The following is a 21,915-nucleotide window of genomic DNA, read 5'->3' as shown; positions in this document are numbered from 1 at the left end:
GCACTTTTTCTCACCCTATATAACATGTAGTCACCTCATTAAGTCTTTGGTCATACTCATTCATACATGCTAAATTGTAAATAAACCAAGGGAAATAATATTCTTGAAAGCCAAACTCATTAGAGTAGAGCTTAGAAGAAGAAAAAAAATGGAGGATGATAAAGATGTAGGAGGAGAGGTGAAGTATAGAGGTGTAAGGAAGCGACCTTGGGGGAAGTATGCGGCTGAAATTCGTGACTCTAATAGGCATGGTGCTCGAGTTTGGTTGGGTACGTTTAATACTGCTGAGGAAGCTGCTAGGGCATATGATCGAGCTGCTTATAACATGAGAGGTCATTTGGCTATTCTTAATTTTCCGAGTGAGTATAACATGCCTCGCGGTGGTTCATCTTCTAGGGGAGGTTCTTCATCATCATCAACATCAAGGAATATGGTGCAAGAGAGAGGCAAAGAAGTTTTTGAATTTGAGTGCTTGGATGATAAGTTGTTGGAAGAATTGCTTGATTATGATAATAATAAAAATGGCGGGATGAAATAATTTGAGGTGGATGTTTTAGCAGAGGTAGCTGAACCTTCCCTTGCATGCAACACAGACTTACATACATTTATGAGTTTGAGCAATGCAAGGTGGTGTAATTGCACGTATGACTAAATTCTAATGTAATATCTCTCTCATTTCCAAATGTCTTTCTCATTCAAGTTTCTGACCTACCTTTTTCTTCCTTTGAGATCTTATTTATTCGATAATTTATGCAACATATGTATTAATCTAATTAATAATCATTATTTTGCTTCCTTCATCTTTCATGTGATGTATACTCTTTGCTTCATTTACATGCATTAATGCATTGAGGTGGCCGATCATATTACTTTCGATTTTCTAATGATTTATGAAACATTGTAATATAGTATATGCGTGACTAAGTAATTTACATAAAAAGGAGTTGGTTAAAGTGATAACTAATTTGAAACGAAATGTCTATTGTTTAATTTATAATGCATGCAAACTGTAATATGTTTAACATTATTAGCTAATGAATGAATGATTGGCCTTGTTTACCAAAAAAATAAAAAATGCATGCAAACAAAGGAGAGGAGAAGAAAATTGTTATGGAATACGAGCAATAGGGTGATCAGTTACTAGCGCATACATATTACTATGAATATAAGTTCTCATCAAGACATCAAGATGGAAGTAATAGAAAAACTAATCTTATGTAACAAATGAAAGCATGCATGGAAAAATAGATATTTTTGGCAAGTTGCGTATGATTCTTTGCTTTTTACTTCCTCTTCTCCTTTTTCAGTATTTTTTGGCATTCTTATTGTGACCACTTTAGGAGGTAGATAGGTGAAAAGGCCAATATTATACTCCTCGTTAAATTTCAAATAGGTTTTTTTATGTAGTAACGTATTACAAATTTCTTCATTGAGAAGAGCACAAATCATAAATTCTTTTTTTTTTTTTCTGTAGAGTTTCACATTCATAAATATAGATACAAAAATTTGACAATAATTAAAAAGAATTGAACTTTTTTCTTCTTTTGAGATTTGTTGCACTAGATGGTGCAAGATTGGTGAAAAAGAAGATAAATATTGGCTTATTTCAGCAAAAGTGCGATGATATTTTTATTCTAACTGTTCTTCTGGTTGTGGGGATCTAGAATATTGAAAGGGTTATGCACAATTATAAGATATACCTTATAAATTATGATTTTTTATTTTCTAAATTTGATTAATAAAAAATTATTCTATTCCTATTCTTTATACAGTTTAGGTCGTTCTTAGACTTAAGATCTAAATTATAATTAATTATCTAAAATGATATTTTAATAAAGTAGACTGATGAAACAAAAAAAATTGTGCTCCGCTCTAGTTTTTGGTGACATTTATCTATTATATAAGTAAAGGAGATAGTCATGGTGTCCCTCTTTCAAAATACAAAAATATCCTTAAGAAAAAAAAATATTAGGAAAGAAAGAAGATAGAAGCTATTTCCATATTAAACAAGCTAATATTAAAACAAATAATTACCTAATTAAGACACAAGTAAAAAAAATGAATTTAGTTGAAAAGCTTTACACTAAAAAGTTTCAAGATCATTGACAAAATGAGAATCTTCAATTCAAAAAATGGTTACTAAATATTAATAATAATAACATTGCATTTTCACCGCATATTATGTTACTGAATATCAAACTTATGCACTCATAAAATATTGCTTATTGCCTACTGTTTACAATTTCTATCATATAAGGAATGGTAAGAGAGTGATAATAGTTATAAAATATTATTAGCGCCCTACCCTTTAAACATATTAATTAAGTTAACTATAATTATGTTTTAAAAAACACAGTAGTTCAAAATCTACGGTTTTACGTGTAAAAACATGTCAATTCAAAAATGACATTTTTTTTTATTCCACATTATGTTGGGCATAAAATTATGATTAAGCATAAGTGAATGCTATCATCTTTTTCAATATTTATGTGTGCCCAAATAAATGCTAAAATCTATGCACGCACGCATTGCGTGCCAAAAATGCTAGTTTGTAATAAGAGTGAACTTTTTTTTAACCACTCACCGCTTGATTGCACTTATTGTAATAATTGTAAGTAAGGGAAATGTTTCGCTTATTGTGAAACAGAGGTAATATCTTATTCTTTACTTAGCCTAATAAATCATTTTTTTTTTGTTTCTAAAAAAGTATGGTAGGCAATACTCCTACATAGGTGCGCCATGCGCCCATGGTTCTTTATGAGACTATGACCACGAGCTGAATCCTATAGTCACCTATCATGATCATCAACTGATACGCCCACGTACTTCTCACTAGTCTCATCAAAATATGTTCCTCTTATTTCTTAACAGCACATAGTATATCATATCACACCTCCACCAAACTGAAAGATAAAATGTGTTTTTTCCTAGAATATTGCTAAATATCGTCGACATTTCTGTTTAAATTGTTCCAAGAAATTAATCAACTTTAAATAGATGGGACTTTAGACTTAGGAGTATTACTTGTATTGGAGAAAGTATTGACGTATCATAATGAGATGTTAGAATGACATTTCGATCACACAAAAAGATAAAAAAATCTTGATCCCAAAGCTAAGTCAAAGTACGTAGTTCCAAAAAAATTTTGCCTTTTTGTGTGAGATGTCATTTTGGCATCGTCTTATTATGAGACGCCTATAACGCCTCCTTCTATTGTGATTGTCCCTAATGGATATATTAAAAAAATTATACATTGACATATATGATAGAGTCAAATTTTAATAGTAAAAATTAGAGAAGTTTCAATGATTAGGGAGGCCTGTATAATGAAAAACTCTCTATTAGCATATAAAAAAACACTAATATATATATCTTAAAATTTTAATATACTATCATCATATAGAATAAGTACAAAAAACAGTTCATACATGATAAATGAATTCAAGCCAACAATGAAAAAAAATTTATACAATAAGTTATTTATAATTTATTAATATAAAAATACTGTTTGGAGCCCTAATATAAGGGACGTTGTACTGTAAGTAGGTCACCCATGTCTCACATGTTTAGCGCCATTCCTAGTAAGTTATAATGGCTCATTAAAAACTATTTTGCCTCATATCTTAAAATTGATTATTGCTTATAAACATGCGGAAAGTTTATGGTAGTAATATTCGATAATTATCAATTTATCATATTGTGATTCTTTTAACATATTCTAGATATTTAAAAAAGGCAAAATTCAAAAGTCATAAACCTTTTATTACTCTTATCAATGTAGTTTAAAAGTTAAGTTATATGCCCATATCGTCAAATTAAAATTACACTTTAAAAAAGTGAAAACGACCCTTATATAAAATTAAAGGTGAAGGGTATTTTTTGATTGGTGTATATATTATATATGATTGCGAACGAAACTAAGTAGAACCGTGCATCTAAACTTGGAAATTCTCACCGTACCAAAAAAGAAACACACTTGAAAATACTCACATACACATCAATGTGAAATTCGTAGTGAACCTTATAGACTTTTGTCGTCCATTTACGGCTGATATGTTGCTCCTTGGATATATGTCTTATTCTCCAAATCTTGAACAAGGGTAAGGATTCTTTGCTGGATTGATTTGCCTGATTACATGCTTAATTAGCTCTAAGGCTATGTTCAGTTCACCTGAAATTTTCTGATCTGAACTTATCTGATCTGATCTGAACTTATTTTTTCTGATCTGATCTGAACTTATTTTTTCTGATCTGATCTGATCTGAACTTATTTTTTCTGATCTGATCTGAACTTATTTTTTTTGATCTGATCTGATCTGAACTTATTTTTTCAACAAGATCTTATCTTTTATAAAATATATTATTACTATTATATTATTACTTTGTAAATCATTATTATGCAATACATTATAAGATATTCTTTATAGTGTTACTATTATTATCATTTTATTTCTATTACAACTTTTATACAATTTTATTATTAATAATAATTATTATTATTATCATTATTATAAGAACAACAATAATAATTATAATCATAATTATTATTATTACTAAAAATAATTATATAACTCAAGTCATTATTTTATAAGAGCACTTATACAATGTTTCACACTTTCCCTTAAAAAAAAGTTTCACACTTGAGAAGTCGGCAAACTGAACTCTTTTTTTTCCATATAAAATAGAACAAGATATACAAACAACTATGACTTGAGCAAAAAATAAATAAATATCGTGCAACTTCAAATAGCTAGAGAGATTTGAAATTCGGTAGGAAGAGGTATACCGAATCTAAATTTATAATTTGTATCTCACACTTAGCTTATTTTGAAATGTAATCCGAACATAGTAGTTTCGTTATCATGAATTTGAGATATCATATTTTATATATTTCTTATTTTTGCGTCAATCTTATGTTCTTAACACGTGGCTTTTAATTTTCTATTATTTAATAACAACAAAATAACTTAATATAATAATAACAATGACATTTATAATGGTAACAATAAGATTAATAATAATTACCAATATTAATAATTAATAAGTACAACAACAACAATAATAATAATTCTTTTGAACAAATGTACTAGTAAATAATAATACCCCTTTGTATTTTTTTATCTTTTCACTTAGAATCTTGACACTATTCACAATAAGAGATAATCTTTTAGATTTTTCTCAATATATAAGAAAAAATATAGTCATGTTGGGTCTTGTTTGATTCGTCTCAATGAGTACTTTATTAATATTCAATTATTATAATTTTTATTAATATGTAGTGAAAGATATTTAATAATAATAAGTTTTTAAATATAAGCATGATATGATCTGAACTGATCTGATCTGATATGATCTGAACTGATCTGATCTGATCTGATCTGAACTTATTTTTTCTGATCTGAACTTATTTTTTCTGATCTGATTTGATCTGATCTGATCTGATTAGATCTGAAATAAGCAAAAATAAGGTGAACTGAACATAGCCTAAGTCATAGTAGTTAGAGTTCTACTTATCTTCAACTTGCTTGTAACTTTGTCTTTTACCATATTGACTATTCTCATTCATTCCATCCCATCTTCTTTTCTTTAATTTTTGATGAGGTCCTGTAACTTTACCCTAGGTAATAGATGGAGTAATAATAGGGGTCATTTATGAATAAGTCTAGGTCGATCTAACTTAAATCGAAAAAAGCCTGATTGATGAAAAAAAAAATATTCGGCTCGGTCTGAACTCTTGAGGAAAACAAAAAATCTGATCATGATTTTTAGTACAAGTAAGATTTAGATTAGAAAAGTGTGACTAGTCATCTTTAAATTTGTGCACATGAATTCGCTTAAAATGGGACATTTTTTTTTACAATAATCTCACCCTTCTTGTAATCACTCTAGACAATCGTATAAGTTAAATATGGGTTTTCAAGCTAAAACAAGTAATCAAACAACTATCGATTGACGAGATATCATAACTTTTCATAATTTGGAATAAAATTGGACTTGATCCGCATGACCAATTGTCGACTATACACTAAGCCAATAAGGTAAGGGAATCTATCATTAGCAAGTAGCAAGTAGCAACTAGCATGTTGGTGCTTTATTGCCTATTTAAGGGTACGGTACGTGTGTAACTTTGGCATCAATGGTCTTGAAACGAACCCTACCACCCTCAACCCCCAAATGGGTCCGGATCCTCTAGAGTTTTATGAAAACTCTACAAAGTAGAGTTGGATCCTGACCATATATTATGAAATCAAGGGCTCATGATTAGTGGAAAAGGAAAAGATATGGGCAGGATATTCGGGGGGGGGGGAATAGGGGGGATTTTTGGGAAAGAAAATACAAGCCTTTGATTAACGACTGATATTTAACGAACTCTACCGTGTAGAGTTATTTTGAAACTCTAGAGGATCTCAACACATACTCCCTCCGTTTCCTAAAGATCTTCTCACTTACTGTTCCTACAGATACCAAGGAAAATCAAGTTGTGTGGGGCATGGTGTGAGTAAAGTAGGAGAGAGAAAGGGGTTAAATAAATAAACAAATAAAAAGGGGTTAAAGTAGGACAGAGAAAGGGAGTAAAATTGAATTAATAATGTAATGGTGGACCATATGATAGTAACATGAGAGGGTAAATAGGGAAATTTGTTTTGCCAAATAAGGAATAAAGCAAAAGAAGGAAGATCTTTTAGAAACACCCTTAAACGGAAAGAGGGAAGATCTTTAGGAAACGGAAGGAGTATACAATAGACACAAATAGGTGATATTTTGTTGGATCATATATAAGTCATAACTCATACTCATAACTCTTGATAACATATATGGGAACTTGTTGTGTATATTCAATTCGTATGTACAATAGTCATAACTCATAACTCATAACAATAGATCATGGAGTGGATACCTATTTAGCTTAGTTGGTAAAATCTTGTGTGTTGGAATTAAAGCCTCAAAGTTAATAATATTGGTGGAGTATTTCTTTGTTTGTTTTTTCATGAAATACCTAAGTCCCACATGTAAAGAATACAAAACAAAGCTATTACCTTGTTTATATACTATAAACTACACACGCGCGCAAGCTGCAGGTTTGTAGCCTATTTCATGATCTACTTTATTTTTTTGGTCTGGTTTTTCGAGATTTCCTTTGTGAGATTCTCGCAGTCAGTTTATAACGGAAAATCAATTCTTGTCGTTTTTGTCGCAACTGTTATTCCTTAATCTTCTCCAACAAAATTTGATTGTCGTTTTTCCTTTACTTCTCTAGTCTATTTAAACCCTCATTCTGTGGTTAGAGATATACTAATTCAATCATTCTCTACACACAAAAATGTTCTCCTTAATTTCGGGCTAAGTTAAGTCACTCACATTCTCACCTCTTCTCGTTTCTCATATTCAAGTAAAATCGTTTTAACTATTTCTCTGTGTACTGTCTCCTTGCGTGTTAATTACAACATTATGGGGGTAGTATCCAATACTTGGGATCAAATTCCGTCTACATCATTGTGATTAGTTGGTTATTTACACCAAAAAAAACATATCAAGGACTAAGAAAATGTCCCTGAAGGTCATGAATACAATCTGAGTGATTAAAGTTATCCTAAATTCCGGTGCTAACTGACCTTGTGGATCATGTAAAAAGTTTGAACTTGTGTGGAGTTTATACTTCTTCCGTAATGATTTAAATGAAATGCTTACTCCCAACACGTTTTTTAATCATTAATATCTTTATTTGTGCATACGTAAAAAATTATAAAAAAGTTATAATATGATAGTATGCATCGAGACGAATCTAACAACATCCCACTTGACTATGTAATTTTCTTTATATGATGTCGATAAATTGGAGTCAAAATTGATCAATGAATAGTATTATTTCACCTAAATTTCATTTAAAATAGAACGAAGTATATCAATTGTACTTTTAATTTGATGACTCAAACATCATTTCACAAATAATGATAGTTTATTGTGAAGAGAAAGACAAGTAGATGGTAGAACACTAGAATAGATAGTTGCGCAGCTAGTGTCTACTGTACATCCAGTTGAATGACAACTATGATAAATTGATAATTGATACATAAGCAAAACATGATCTAGAATTCTCAATCACATTGTGAATACATAGTAGCTTTAAGTATCATCCGTCTTAAAATATAGTTTTCATTTCATTTTTCATGTTAAGTTTTAAAATCTTTGGTCACATGTTCTCATTAATATATAAAAGAAAAAAAAATACTCATGTTTAATTTTCTTAAATTTGTCTTAATATGTAATTTTATAATATCTACTTTTTATAATTTTTATTAATACCTCATTAAAGACATTAATAATCAAAGATAAGTGTTATTGAGACTGAAAAAAAAAAGAAAAATTTTGCGATGGAGTGAGTAGTAAATACTCCTTTTCTTCCTTATTACTTTAATCTTTTATAATATTTTACGTCACCATACTCATATAAATTTCACTATCAAACCAAGATATTTAGGTTTATCTGAAATTGAGATTAATATCAATGATTTTAAATCTGATTTAAAAATTGGGAACAAAATTCTGAGTCAGTAGTACTGCTATAATTGTCTAATTCTTCCTAGGATCATTTTGTGCTGACTAAAAATTTCCAGGCCCAAACCAAAATACAGCATAGCCAATAAGTAAAGTAGGTCAACTTCAGCCCACTCCACCCTTTTTCCAATTTACGTTCCTGAAAGCAACATTAGTAACTCACTACTGTGTAGCATATCACATCTAAGCGAGACTTTTTTGTGGCCCGTCATACAAGAGTTAATTTTATTATATATGTAAATAATATACTTTATTATTTTCTTAGAAAAATAATAATGCTGTATATAAGAAGATAAAAATGAAAATATCGAGCAATAAATAAGCATTAATTACATTTAATGATCACGTTATTAAGTCCTCAATTACTATAAGATATGTATTTGATGCTCATTTGCAACCTTAAGGGTTGTATATATAATCTTCTATTTATAACTTTTCAATTGACTTGACATAATATGAGTTTCACACTATTTACACACACAAACACTAGGGCTGACAATCCCTGACACGACGCAACCCCGACCTGAAGTTACTGAGAGAAACACGAACCCGACACGAACACGAATGACATGATCTCAACCTGATTAGTTATATCTATCATATTACGCAACTATTCTACTTTTTATATCAATTTTAGTATATTTGGAGGCCAACCCGAAATCAACACCAAAATCAAACACGAACACAACACACAAATTGCCAGCCCTAACAAACACGCTCTTTTGACCATATTTGATGATTTCTACCTAAAGAAAAATATAGTCATGTGAGATCTTGTTTGATTAGCCTCAACATATACTTTCAAAGTATCAACTTTTGATAACTATATATATATATATATATATATATATATATATATATATATATATATATATATATATAATATATATATATATTATATAATATTTAAAATATGCATTATTAAGAAGTGTAATGAAAGAAGTGTGTCAAGTATATTTAAATAATAAATTATCAAAATTATATATATAGTTTATAATATAAACTACTTAAGGGAATTTGGTTGAAAAAGGAGAAAGGTAAAGAAATCAACTAAAGATTGGGAAAGGAAAGGAGCCCCAACCCCCAACCCCCAACCCCAACCCCAACGCCACCCCCAATTTACCAATATTATGATTAGACAAGAGAAAGGATTACAAAAGTTGAACCCTTCTCCCCCCCCCCCCCTCCCATCTCTTTTTCTCACTTACGCTGGCACCAATGTCGACTAGAAGTAGTAGATCATTGGCATTGGCATCGACCACGCAACCACTGAACCCCCCCCCCCCTGGGTCGATCAGCCGAAGGATTACACCTGAGTTTTCTTGCTCTCTATCCTCTCTCTTGTGCATGTGGTGGTTTCGAGTGTGAAATTGTTGGTTTCAATGGTTGGGGTAGTTGTTTCTCAGATGGGATGGGGCATTAGTGGGTAAAGGTGGTGGGTTAATTAAGTGGGTGGGGTTTCAATGGTAATGGTGGTGGTTCCGAGGGTTGGGGAGAGTTTCGGCGGGTAAATGTGCTGCTTTGAGGGTAAGTTGGGGGTTGCGGGGGATGGGGTAGGGTTGTGATGGGCCAGATTGTGGTTTTTGGTTAGTGGTAGTGGCACGAATACGGTGGATGGTGGTGGTGGCGGTTTAAGTGGAGGGTGGTGGCTTGAATAGAGGGATGGTGGTTAAGGTATACGTAATAGAGAAATGGTAAGTGAAACCCTTGAGAGCTAGAGAATCAATGTTGAGGAGCTTGGGGGTAACCAAGGTGTAAAGGGAATGCTTGAATAAAGCTAATAAACGAGTAAGGAAATCAGATATCTTTCCTGAAAACCTCAAACTAAACGCTCCCTTATTATATTATTAAACATTCTAACCTACTATGATTTTATATAAAGTTCTTTGAAAAATATGCATGTATGGTTAGTAATATCAAATATTTCCATATACTTCATTCAGTTTTATATTTCTTGGGATTAGACGTAGAGGCACTTGCATTATTAGCATTAAAAGATTTAGATGTAGAGGCACTTGCATTGTTGGAGGATGCTTATTTGGCTATTTGGTGAAACACTTTGAAAGGATCGACATACACTTTCTTTCCTGAATAGTTTGTTGTTCCTATGCAACTAGATGCTCCATAAGGCCCAGCAGAACTTTGAAAGACGCGGGCTATCTTGTCCATCACCACTAATGAAAAATAGGATATGTGTAATAATCCGAGTTGAACAAGATATTGAATTATTTTGAGATTGAATGGTGAGCTAAAGGGCAAGCCCAAACTTGATGCGCTATAATACACTCAAGAAAAATATCTTGAGAAGATTCAACATGTTGATGACATACTCGCTTTACCAGTTGCACATTTCTTGTTTTTACGTTTGCCAATGCATTATTTTAATGGTGAGCTAAAGGGCAAGCCCAAACAAGAAGGAGAGATAGGAATACCTCGCTTTACCAGTTGCTCTTTTGTAGACAAACGGTTATACAAACGAGCATATAGAGTAAAAGACTAATAGTTGCATTATTTCCTTTAAGGATTTTTTTTTTCTTTTATTGGAGAACTATTTTTTTATCCAATTGTTTTCCTCCCTTTATTTATTTCTTTTTTTCTATAGAGATCTATTTTCATTCATAGCAAAACTATTTTTCATCCTATATAAACCAGATATAGATATACTTCCTCCGATTCTTTTTAAGTGACACATTTCTTGTTTTCACGTTTGCCAATGCATTATTTTAATCATTAATATCTTCAATTATTAATAAGTAAAAATTATAAAAAGTTGATATTAAAAAAATTCACATTCAGACGAATCTAACAAGATCCCACATGACTATATTTTTTCTAAAATGAAAATCACCAAAGCTAATTAAAGTTTAAACTGTGAATAGTAAATACTATGCAAATGTGTCACTTAAAAAGAAACGGAGGAAGTATGTATGAGAAAACCATTCTCTAATGATAATGTTTTCATCTCAACCAAAAAACTATCTAAAATAAGTCATAGTGCGTGTTTGAAAATTGTTTGTTAGTTATTACTTGACTGGTTTGACCAAATTTTTGTGCTAGCAGTTTATATTGGCTATTTAACTGTTTTTTCATAACTATTTGATTATTGGTTATCCATAATATTGTGTTTGATAAAAAAAATAAACAATTGTTTGTTTTGGTTGTTTTGCAAAATGAAAGCAAAAATCAATATCAAAAGCTTGTAAACATACTTTTACTTTTAATTAGTCGAAGAGGTCTGTTTTTTTCTAACTACCTATAAAATTATTTACCAAATACTTTGTCAACCTTTTGCCACATAAATCCATTAATGAAGCATCCGTAATCATCTACTCCATCCATTCTATATTAGTTGTAACAATATAACTATTGTACTATTCACTTTTTAGTTTTTCATTTTGATCATTATATATGTTTTATACGTAAGAAAATATAATAAGGATAAATCTTATATATAATTCTTGCTATATGGATTCATGATCTCAACTTTTTATAGTTTTTATTTATGAATAATTAAAGTTATTAAAATTTAAAGTATTGTATCAACTAATGTAAAGTAATAAAAAAGAGAAAGAGCATGAGAAAAAAGGTTATCATGGGCTTGCAATATGAATTTGTCTAACATGGTTATCCCACGTGATTATGTCTTTATAGTGACAGTTGAAAAACTTGGCACTAAATTTTTCAAAATATTCCAAATCTTACCAAAACTAGGAATTGTACCCTTCTACTTTTAGTTACGGGCAATTCAAGTAGATTTGCGAAGCCTTAGAGGATACGGTATGTCTCCACTCTAATTCTTCCACTTTTTATTTAAGGATATTTCATAAGTTTATTCTCAAATCTATTAATTCCTCTATTTTCTTTAATATTGTATCATTTTAATTATTGTATTATTTATATATAAATTTTGACTAAGAATTTCTGACTAGTATATACATCAAAATTAAAATATAATGTATTATTGAATTTGTCGTATTATATTTATTTATAAAATATCAATTTTTTATAATTTACACTGTACTAGTAGACAATTAATATTATTGATGTTAGCATTATGATTTGACAAGAGTATAATTCAAAAATATTTCATCATTTGAAAAACAGATAAATTAATAAATTGTTCGTAAAGATCTTTTTGCCTCTTTAACCCCTAATTATACCACCATATTGGCAATTTTATTCTTAAAATATCTTTCTCTTAGATAAAGAAATTACGTGATCTTATTTTTACTTATTTGTTTTGGAATAATGTAAATAGAAAGAACCTTGTGAAACGTAAAAAGCGGAAACTTGATCATATATTATATTAATAATTCTAAGATTCAAATTTGTATGACAAATTATATTCTATTCTTATCTTGTCAACGGGTGGGCATAATCTTTATTTTGACTTCTGATTCATATTTGATTATCTAGTTTATGTCCAACCATTGACCTATTTATGTAAGATTCTCACTGTCTTATGGAGTTTGTGCCATGAGGATCAATGTTTAGGTGATTGATTGAACAGATAGATAACTGCGAGATTCTCAAGATTTGGGAATAAATTTTGTTGTTTAGTGCTATTAGATCTTTTTTTCATTTTTTAGATCCTCCACTCGTGGAATTTTTTTTACAAGGTTAATATTTTTCTTGTGGATTTTTTTTTTTACAAGGGTAATATTTTTCTTGACTACTCCCTCCGTCCTTCATTAGTTTACCTATTTTGACTTATAACACTATTCATCATTGTTACTTTGATCATCATTTGTGCTTTATACGTAAGGAAAAATATAATCATTTGACTAGTCAAAAAAATTCTAAAAGAGATGTTTGGTAAAAGAGAGTTTTGAAATGAAAGCTCTAAAAAAGAAAGCTCCTAATTAATAGGAGTTTTTTCTTTAGGGGTCAGGTAAAGATATGTTCAATGACGTATTTGCCTCTAACAATAATACTACACATATATGTTGAAAAAATTCTATAAATGTCAGTCTTTTTTTTTTGAGTGGAAAATTAGTGGAAAATTCTATAAATGTCATTTTTACACAAACAAATGGCCATAAACTTTTAGCAATTAATTGTTACCAAACATATTTATAAAAGAAAATTGTCAAATCAACCGTCATATATACATAACAAAAAGTTAAAATTCTAACAACAAAATCTAAACTCTATCAGCTAAACTTTCAACTCTATTTACCGAATAAGGTCCTAATCCATTGTATGAAGTCCTAGTTGACTATGCTTTACTAAGAATTTTACTCTTGTTTGAAAGATTACTCTAGATGTAGATATGGTGTTGCAACTTGTAAGTGGCCTAGGATCTCTTTTATCCTAAAGATTATAGTAAAAGGTTATGTTAGGCTAATTGTTGGGTGTTGGTCAAATTATTGATTCTCGCACGTAAGGTTGACTTTTTTGTTCTATAGTTGAAGACTTGTATGTTGTTTCTCTAAAGAGGTTTTATACTCTTGTGTCAAAGTGTACGAACTACAGAGTCTGAGAGTGCTTTTGGTATTTTTAATTTTAGTGCTAGAGTTTCGAGTTTTTATTCCATGAATGTCGAAGAATCTTGGCTGTTTAAATCTCTTTGTGCTGAGGCTGTAGCCAGTAGCCACAATTTTGACACATATAGGGTCAAGTTATCCTATACTAACCTCCGTTTTTTAATAAGTGACACATTCCTTTTTTTAAAATTTTATGTGAGAGTTTTTTGAAAGAATTATGTAACGGAAGAAGTATATGTGTGCTATAAAGCTTGAAGCAAGAGTTAAGAGTTCAGTTTGTTGGTCCTTTATCATGTTATTTATAGTTGTAATAACTAATTATAATTTACGCACATAATATATTCATATTTCTAGATTTGTACATTACATATTTTGAAAATTATTTACAAGAATCTCAAAACTTCAAATTGGCATTTGAATCATAAAATGATGAAATTCATTTTTGAAATGATACACAATGTTTGAAATTTGAAATCGACAATTGCAAAGAATGTCATATGAATTGAAAGAGCACATTATTTTAAGTGACACATAAACCTCAAAAAAAAAAAAAAGATAGATAGTCAAAATATCACATGAATAAAAACTAAACCACGAATTTAACACATATATTAAAAAAACGACATTTTAACTTTACAAAATTGACATTAATTCTTACAAAAATTATAAAAAGAGACGGTCTAATTTTAACATAAGAATTAGACTTAGTCACTAAATCGACTCAACTAGTCACCGAAAGAAATTAACCTAATTATTATTGGGCTAATTCTCTTTTTAATATTAAGCTTACCATTGCCTAATTTTAAAGTTAAAAGTAGATAGCCTCTTACAAGACAAACTCTAATTCGTAAATGAAATTAAGGATTCTTATTACTTTTTCATTCTTTTGTGAAGAAAAGTTCAAAAGCATCAACAAGATGAATTTCTCTCTGATATTCAGAGGCACATTTTCATATTTCAGTGAAAGAAAGGATGGTTTCTTACAAGCTTCAATTTTTTCTCCCTCCCTCTTCCAACGGCTACAACCTTACATTTAGGATATATATACATCTGTTTCACCAACCCTAGGACAAAGCTACAAAGGACAAGATAGCAAAAGACAAGAATAACAGAATGAAATCATTCTGGGATCACTACATGAAGTGGTAGCTGTCAATTCTGATGACAGTAAATGCTCAAGTGTGGGAGGACCACTGAGCCTTTAGAAACAATAATAAGCAACATAAATCCATATTTTTACACCCCCCTTTCAAGTTGGAACTGATGTAAGAAGACCCAACTTGGAAGAAAGATGGTTATGTTGCTGCTCACTCAAGGATTTAGTCATTAGATCAGTTAGTTGTAAGAAAGACTTCACATGTAGTGTGTTAAGAAATCCTTCCAGAACTTGATCTCTTACATAGTGACAGTCCAATTTGAGATGTTTAGTCCTCTCATGGAACACTGGATTATGAGAAATGTAGATGGCTGCTTTGTTGTCACAAAAAAGATGAATAGGCTTAGGGATGTTGACTCTCATATCTTCCAATAACCCATCAATCCAGACAATCTCACTTGTAGTTTGGGACATACACCTGTATTCTGCCTCAGCAGAGGACTTTGACACAGTCTTCTGCTTCTTGGTTTTCCAGGAGATTAAATTTCTTCCAAGGAAAACACAGTATCCTGTTAAGGATCTCCCACTGAAGGCACATGTTCCCCAATCTGCATCACAATATGCACTTAGGTTCAGCATACATTCACTTTCATAGAAGAGCCCCAAATTAATTGTTCCTGCCAAATACTTAATGACATGGATAGCACTTTGTAGATGAGGTTTTCTAGGACAAGCCATGAATTGGCTAAGTTGTTGGACTGAATATGAAATATCAGGCCTTGTAAGGTTCAGATACAATAACTTTCCAATAATGCTTCTATAGATTTCTGGATCTTCTAAAATTTCACCTTCATCTATAGACAAGTGTACACCCTTTGGAAAAGGGAACTTGCAAGGCTTGCATCCCTTCATGCCAGCTGCCTCCACAATATCTAAAACAAATTTTCTTTGATTCAACATGGTGCCATGTGCAGTCCTAGATACTTCTATCCCAAGAAAGTACCTCATCTCTCCAAGATCCTTGCAGGTGAAAGCTTGATTCAAATTGCTTTTAAGTTGCATAATTGTTGTTTCATCATCCCCACTGATCAAGAGATCATCTACATATGCCAAAACCATGACTTGTTTACCAGATGGTTGTTCCTTGTGAAAGAAAGAGTAATCCCTCTTACTTTGATTAAATCCTTCTTGCAGAAGAAATTTAGTCAATTCTATGTTCCATTGTCTGGAAGCTTGTCTCAAACCATATAGACTTCTTCTAAGTCTACATACTTTTCCTTCTGAGGCTTCATTGTAACCTTGAGGAGGTTTCATATACACTTCTTCATCTAGATATCCATGTAAAAAAGCATTGTTGATATCTAGATGGTGAAGTTTCCATTGCTTTGTTGTAGCTAAAGCAATTAGAGTTCTCACACTAGTGAACTTAGCAACAGGAGAGAAGGTGTGTTTGAAATCCTTTCCCTCAATTTGCTTGTCACCTCTGGCTACCAATCTGGCCTTTAGTCTCTCAACTGTCCCATCAGGTCTCAGCTTTACCTTATACACCCATTTGCAAGGAATAGCCTTCTTCCCTACTGGTAATTCTGTGAGCTCCCATGTGTTGTTTTCCTTGAGAGCACTCAATTCTTTCTGCATTGCTTCTACCCATCCTTGATGCTTAGCTGCATCTTGATAACTGGAAGGTTCAGTTACCCTGAGAACATTGTTGAAAGAAGCAATGTATTCCTCAGAATAATACTCAGAATGTCTCATGTTCTCAAACATGATGGTGTTAGCTTCTGAATCCCTTGTTGTCACCTTTGGATCAGGTAAGGTTACAATGTAATCTTTGTATTTTTCAGGAAGATTTCTTTGTCTTGTAGACCTTCTTGCTTCATCTACTACCTGTTCATCTTGAGCAGGTTGTGTGGTTGTTTCTTCAACACTTATTTCAAGACCACCTTCATCTCTCACTTCTTGCCTTTGGTTAATGTCCAAGGCAATGTCATGTAAATTTTCTGCATTGACACCTGTATCAGGATCATCACTAGACAAAATTGTTAGAGGCATTTGATTTTTTATTTCATTCATATGAATCTTTCTTTGATCATTCATGAGGAAGGGGTAAACACTCTCATGAAAGACAACATCCCTACTAACAAACAACTTCCTTCTTTCTAAATCATATAATTTGTAACCCTTCTGATAGTATGGATATCCCACCATCACACATCTTATACCTCTCTCAGCAAATTTGTCACTTGGCTTTTTCGTTCCACTAGCATAACATAAAGTCTCAATCACTTTAAGATGCTCATAATCAGGTTTCCTTCCCATTAACCTTTCATAGGGAGTTTGCCATTTAATCACTGCACTAGGCAAGAGATTTATCAAGTGAGTAGCACTTAAAATACACTCACCCCATAAGATGTCTGGCATGTTGGCATGAATCTTCAAAGCTCTAGCAGTCTCAAGAAGAAACCTGTGCTTTCTCTCAACTCTTCCATTTTGTTGAGGTCTTCCTGGCACACTTCTTTGGTGCATGATTCCCCTTTCATTAAGAATCCTGCTGCATTCCTTTTGGAATATTTCAGTTCCATTATCAGTTCTAATGGTTTTCACTTTAGCTTTAAAGTGATTCTCAACATGAGCAAGAAATCCAATCAAGATTTCTTTCACCTGCTCTTTTACAGACAATAGATGAGTCCAAGTGACTCTAGAATGATCATCTACAATTGTTAAAAAATATGTTGCCCCTGTGATTGCCTTAACACTGTAAGGTCCCCATAAATCTATATGGATCAAATCAAACACACTTTCAGCAATAGATGTACTTAAGATAAAAGGAAGGTTATGGTGTTTAGCTACAGAACAAGTGTCACAAAAGTAAGTGTTTAAGTTTTTACAATGACAAAAATCCAAATGTTTCATCTTAGACAAGGAAATATGTCCTAGTCTAGCATGGATTATCTCTAAGTTCTTGAGCCCATCCTTTTCAGTCCTGTTCTCTGCTCCTACTGCTAACACCTTCTTATTTTCATCTTCTTTCTTCCTATCATCAAACTTCTCTTCCCCATTCATCAGCCAGTACAAATCATGGTCATTTCTTCCATGAGCTACAACATGTTTAGTGGTAGGGTCCTGTAAACAACACCCATTTTTGTCAAAAATGAATTTCATGAACTTGTTATCTTGCAACAGCTTGGCTACAAACAACAGATTATGATTGAAATCACTCACAAACAACACATCTTTTAATGTGATTTCATTAGATAATTTCACATCTCCAGATTCAAAAACCTGTTTCATGCTCCCATCAGGTAGCCCTAACTTCACAGCTTTTCCCAGCTGCTTCATATTTGTGAAACACATTCTATTTCCAGATATGTGGTCACTAGCTCCTGAGTCTATGATCCAGGATTTAGAAAAAAATCTTTTCTCACACACAGCATTAGATATAACAGCATTACCTGCAAAATTGCTGTAAGCCACGCTGTTGGTTCCCAAAGCCTTCATAACTTCCTGAACAACTGTTGAAATGATGCGATTTTCTTCTCCCTTTGCATCATTATCAGCTTGCAAATTGTTGTTATCAAAAGGAGTCTGCTGGCTTCCTTCACCTTCCTCCTTCATTACATTTGCAGCTTGTCTTGTGTTCCCTTTCCATTTTTGATTCTTGAATCTCTCCGGATAGCCTTGGTATCCTTTCTCAGTCATGGTGAAGATAGAAAGAAAAAAAGAGAAGCTTTCTCACAGGGAATGGATGTTATCTTTGAGAAAAGAAATGTTTTGAACTTTTCTTAGATGATCTTATCAACCTGGCTCTGATACCATGAAGGAAAGTTCAAAAGCATCAACAAGATGAATTTCTCTCTGATATTCAGAGGCACATTTTCATATTTCAGTGAAAGAAAGGATGGTTTCTTACAAGCTTCAATCTTTTCTCCCTCCCTCTTCCAACGGCTACAACCTTACATTTAGGATATATATACATCTGTTTCACCAACCCTAGGACAAAGCTACAAAGTACAAGATAGCAAAAGACAAGAATAACAGAATGAAATCATTCTGGGATCACTACATGAAGTGGTAGCTGTCAATTCTGATGACAGTAAATGCTCAAGTGTGGGAGGACCACTGAGCCTTTAGAAACAATAATAAGCAACATAAATCCATATTTTTACATTTTGCCCTTAATGTTGAACCTGAAGAAAAGTGAAAAAGTGAAAAAAGATATCTTGCAATAGGACATAAAAGATGAATGAATACAAAAAGAGAGAGAGATTTGGATGCTCTAGAAAAATCAATACCTATACTAAGAGCAATCTATTGGTAGTCCATTATATGACACTCATGACCCAGCTGATCTAGATCCGTACACATTAAAGTCCATTTAGCAGCTCTATTTCACCAATATTTTGGTGAGATGCACCTCACGTAATACATATTATTATCTATTATTACTTCCTCTATTGTTATATAGTTGTTCTATTTTATCTTTTACATTATATATTCATCACCTACTTTTTAAATTAATATATAAAAATAAATATTACTCCATCTGTCCCATAATGTAGTGCTGGTTTCTTTTTGCTCAGTCGTCATCATGGTATATCTTTGACCTTCAATATCTTCAATTTTGTATCAATAAAAAGTATAAATTAAAGAGTTAATATTATGAAACTATACATTGTGGCGCACCTAATAAGATCCTACATGAGCATGTTTTTTTGTATATATTAATGAGAATATTTGGTCAAAAATTTTAAAGTTTGACCTCAAAAAAAAGAAACAAATACTATATTATGGGACAGAGGAAGTATAATGTAATATGTTATATGTTGACTCTTTCTCGATGTATATATTCATGATATCGACTTCTAAAATGATTAATAATTAGTAATGAAACATATTAATGGTCAGGGTTTGTCATCGATAAACGCAAAAGTCAAAGTAAAAGAACAATATAAATTAAATTAAGGGGAAGCATGTTTTAAAGAAATATAAAATATAATAAAACAATTAAAAAAGCACCTTCAAATAGATGTTTTACAAAAAAATAAAAACAACTTTACATGCAAAAAAAAAAAGACTTAATTTCCCTTTTGATACTACTTTTTCATGGTTGTTTTAAGTTTGGGTTTTTCTACGTTATACCCTTGTATTTTTTTAATTTATACGCTGTACCCCAAGCTTTTCAAAATTCCACAAAGTACCCTTAAACTTACCTTTTTTAACGACAATGCCCCTACCGCTGATTATACATCATTAATTTCGTCTATTTTTTATATTCCGGTGGAACGAATCTAATTAGTGAATAACCTTCTAAGAGTTAAACTATGTATAAGTCAAATTAGTTCCAATAAATTTGAAAAAATAAATGAAATTGATGACATATAATAAGCAGTTTGGGCATCATGCATTAAAAAAGGTAAGCTTGATGGTACCGTGTAGAATTTTTAAAAAGTTGGGATAAAACGTAGAAATTGAAGAAACACAAGGGTATAACCGTTAGGTTGTTTTTGGCAAGAAAGGAACCTACATGCACCCGGGGTCCTGGAACTCTGGAAGTACGTTGATCCAGGCATCCAGCTGCCCGTGACTACATGCGTCAATGATATATACTTATTATATGCTCTGAAAGGGGTAAAATAATCTCTTCATTCGGAGACACCATAACTCTCCTCTTCCCTTATATAATAGAGATAAAAGTATCGATTTGATTTCCTGGCTTCCCTAAAACTACTAATAATGATCATGATTTTTGGATCGAAAGTATGCGAGTGTTTTTACGCATCACATTCCATATATCATATATGTAGTATAACATGGACTCTTTATAATTCTTTTTTCTTTTGCTAAAAAAAAACATTAATTGATCATAATGAAAATATAAACACTAGCATTTTTCTTATACTAGCTAGGTTGTTCTTATAATAGTAACTAAAAATACAAGTCCTTGACCAAAAAAACAAACTATAAAAGTCCTTAATCATCTTCTTCTTCAGATCTTCTAAGCATATCTTCCAAAACTTTGTCATCTAAATACTCAAATTCAATGACTTGTCTATCTTGCCTAGGCCCGGTCGCCATAGATGGTGTTGATGATGTAGAATAATCTACCGTGCGGTTATAATATCTTGATGAAGATGGAAGGTGATGTATAGGGTCTAATTTTGCGTAATACTCATTTGGAAAATTTAAGGTAGCAAGATGTCCCCTTAAATTAAATGCGGCCCGGTCATATGCCCGGGCCGCTGCTTCCGCGGTGTCGAACGTCCCTAGCCAAACACGAGCCCCTTGCTTCGTAGGGTCTCGTATTTCGGCCGCAAACTTCCCCCATGGACGTCTTCGGACACCGCGGTAACGGACATCTTCTCCTCCCTCATGTTGCTTCCCTCTTGATGTTCCTTCCATAGTAGTATCAATCAACTTAACAAACACAAAATAGGTAGGAAAATGATGATATGTATATATATGTATGTATGTTATAAATGTTGTAGAAATGTGAGCTATTATAATGTTTAGCTAGGATGTGTGTGTCCTTATATAGTGAGTTTCAAAGATTCTAGGAAACTTTTGTGTTGTAACTTGTATGTAGTGAAGTTGAATTCATGTATTTGACTAATTAGAGTTTTTATTCCAAGAGCATTTTCAACGAAGTTGGCCCATGTATGTATGATGCAACTAAGTCGATAAGATGTGTAATTAGTTTTGTTATTTGTTGGATTTGACATAAATGTTTTTTCAAAAGGGATCTTTGAAAAGTCAGTTATCATACCATCCTTTCTTTTG

At 31.8% G+C, this 21,915-nt stretch overlaps 2 protein-coding genes across 2 annotated transcripts; one reads left to right on the top strand and one right to left on the bottom strand.

Moving 5' to 3' along the window:
- The first annotated feature begins 38 nt into the window (after window positions 1–38).
- On the top strand, window positions 39–805 carry LOC104887961 (ethylene-responsive transcription factor ERF096). Its single transcript, XM_010672751.4, has one exon. The coding sequence runs from the start codon at window positions 149–151 to the stop codon at window positions 536–538; it is 390 nt and encodes a 129-aa protein (XP_010671053.1). The 5' UTR covers window positions 39–148; the 3' UTR covers window positions 539–805.
- A 20,128-nt stretch (window positions 806–20,933) lies between these two features.
- LOC104887960 (ethylene-responsive transcription factor ERF098) lies at window positions 20,934–21,649 on the bottom strand. The gene has a single exon (XM_010672750.4). The coding sequence runs from the start codon at window positions 21,535–21,537 to the stop codon at window positions 21,109–21,111; it is 429 nt and encodes a 142-aa protein (XP_010671052.1). The 5' UTR covers window positions 21,538–21,649; the 3' UTR covers window positions 20,934–21,108.
- Between the last annotated feature and the right edge of the window lie 266 nt (window positions 21,650–21,915).

Source organism: Beta vulgaris, chromosome 3, assembly GCF_026745355.1.
Source record: "Beta vulgaris subsp. vulgaris cultivar EL10 chromosome 3, EL10.2, whole genome shotgun sequence".
Taxonomy (NCBI): Eukaryota; Viridiplantae; Streptophyta; class Magnoliopsida; order Caryophyllales; family Amaranthaceae; genus Beta; species Beta vulgaris.
The sequence above is the reverse complement of the archived record's forward strand: the minus strand, read 5'-3'. Positions and strand labels throughout refer to the sequence as shown.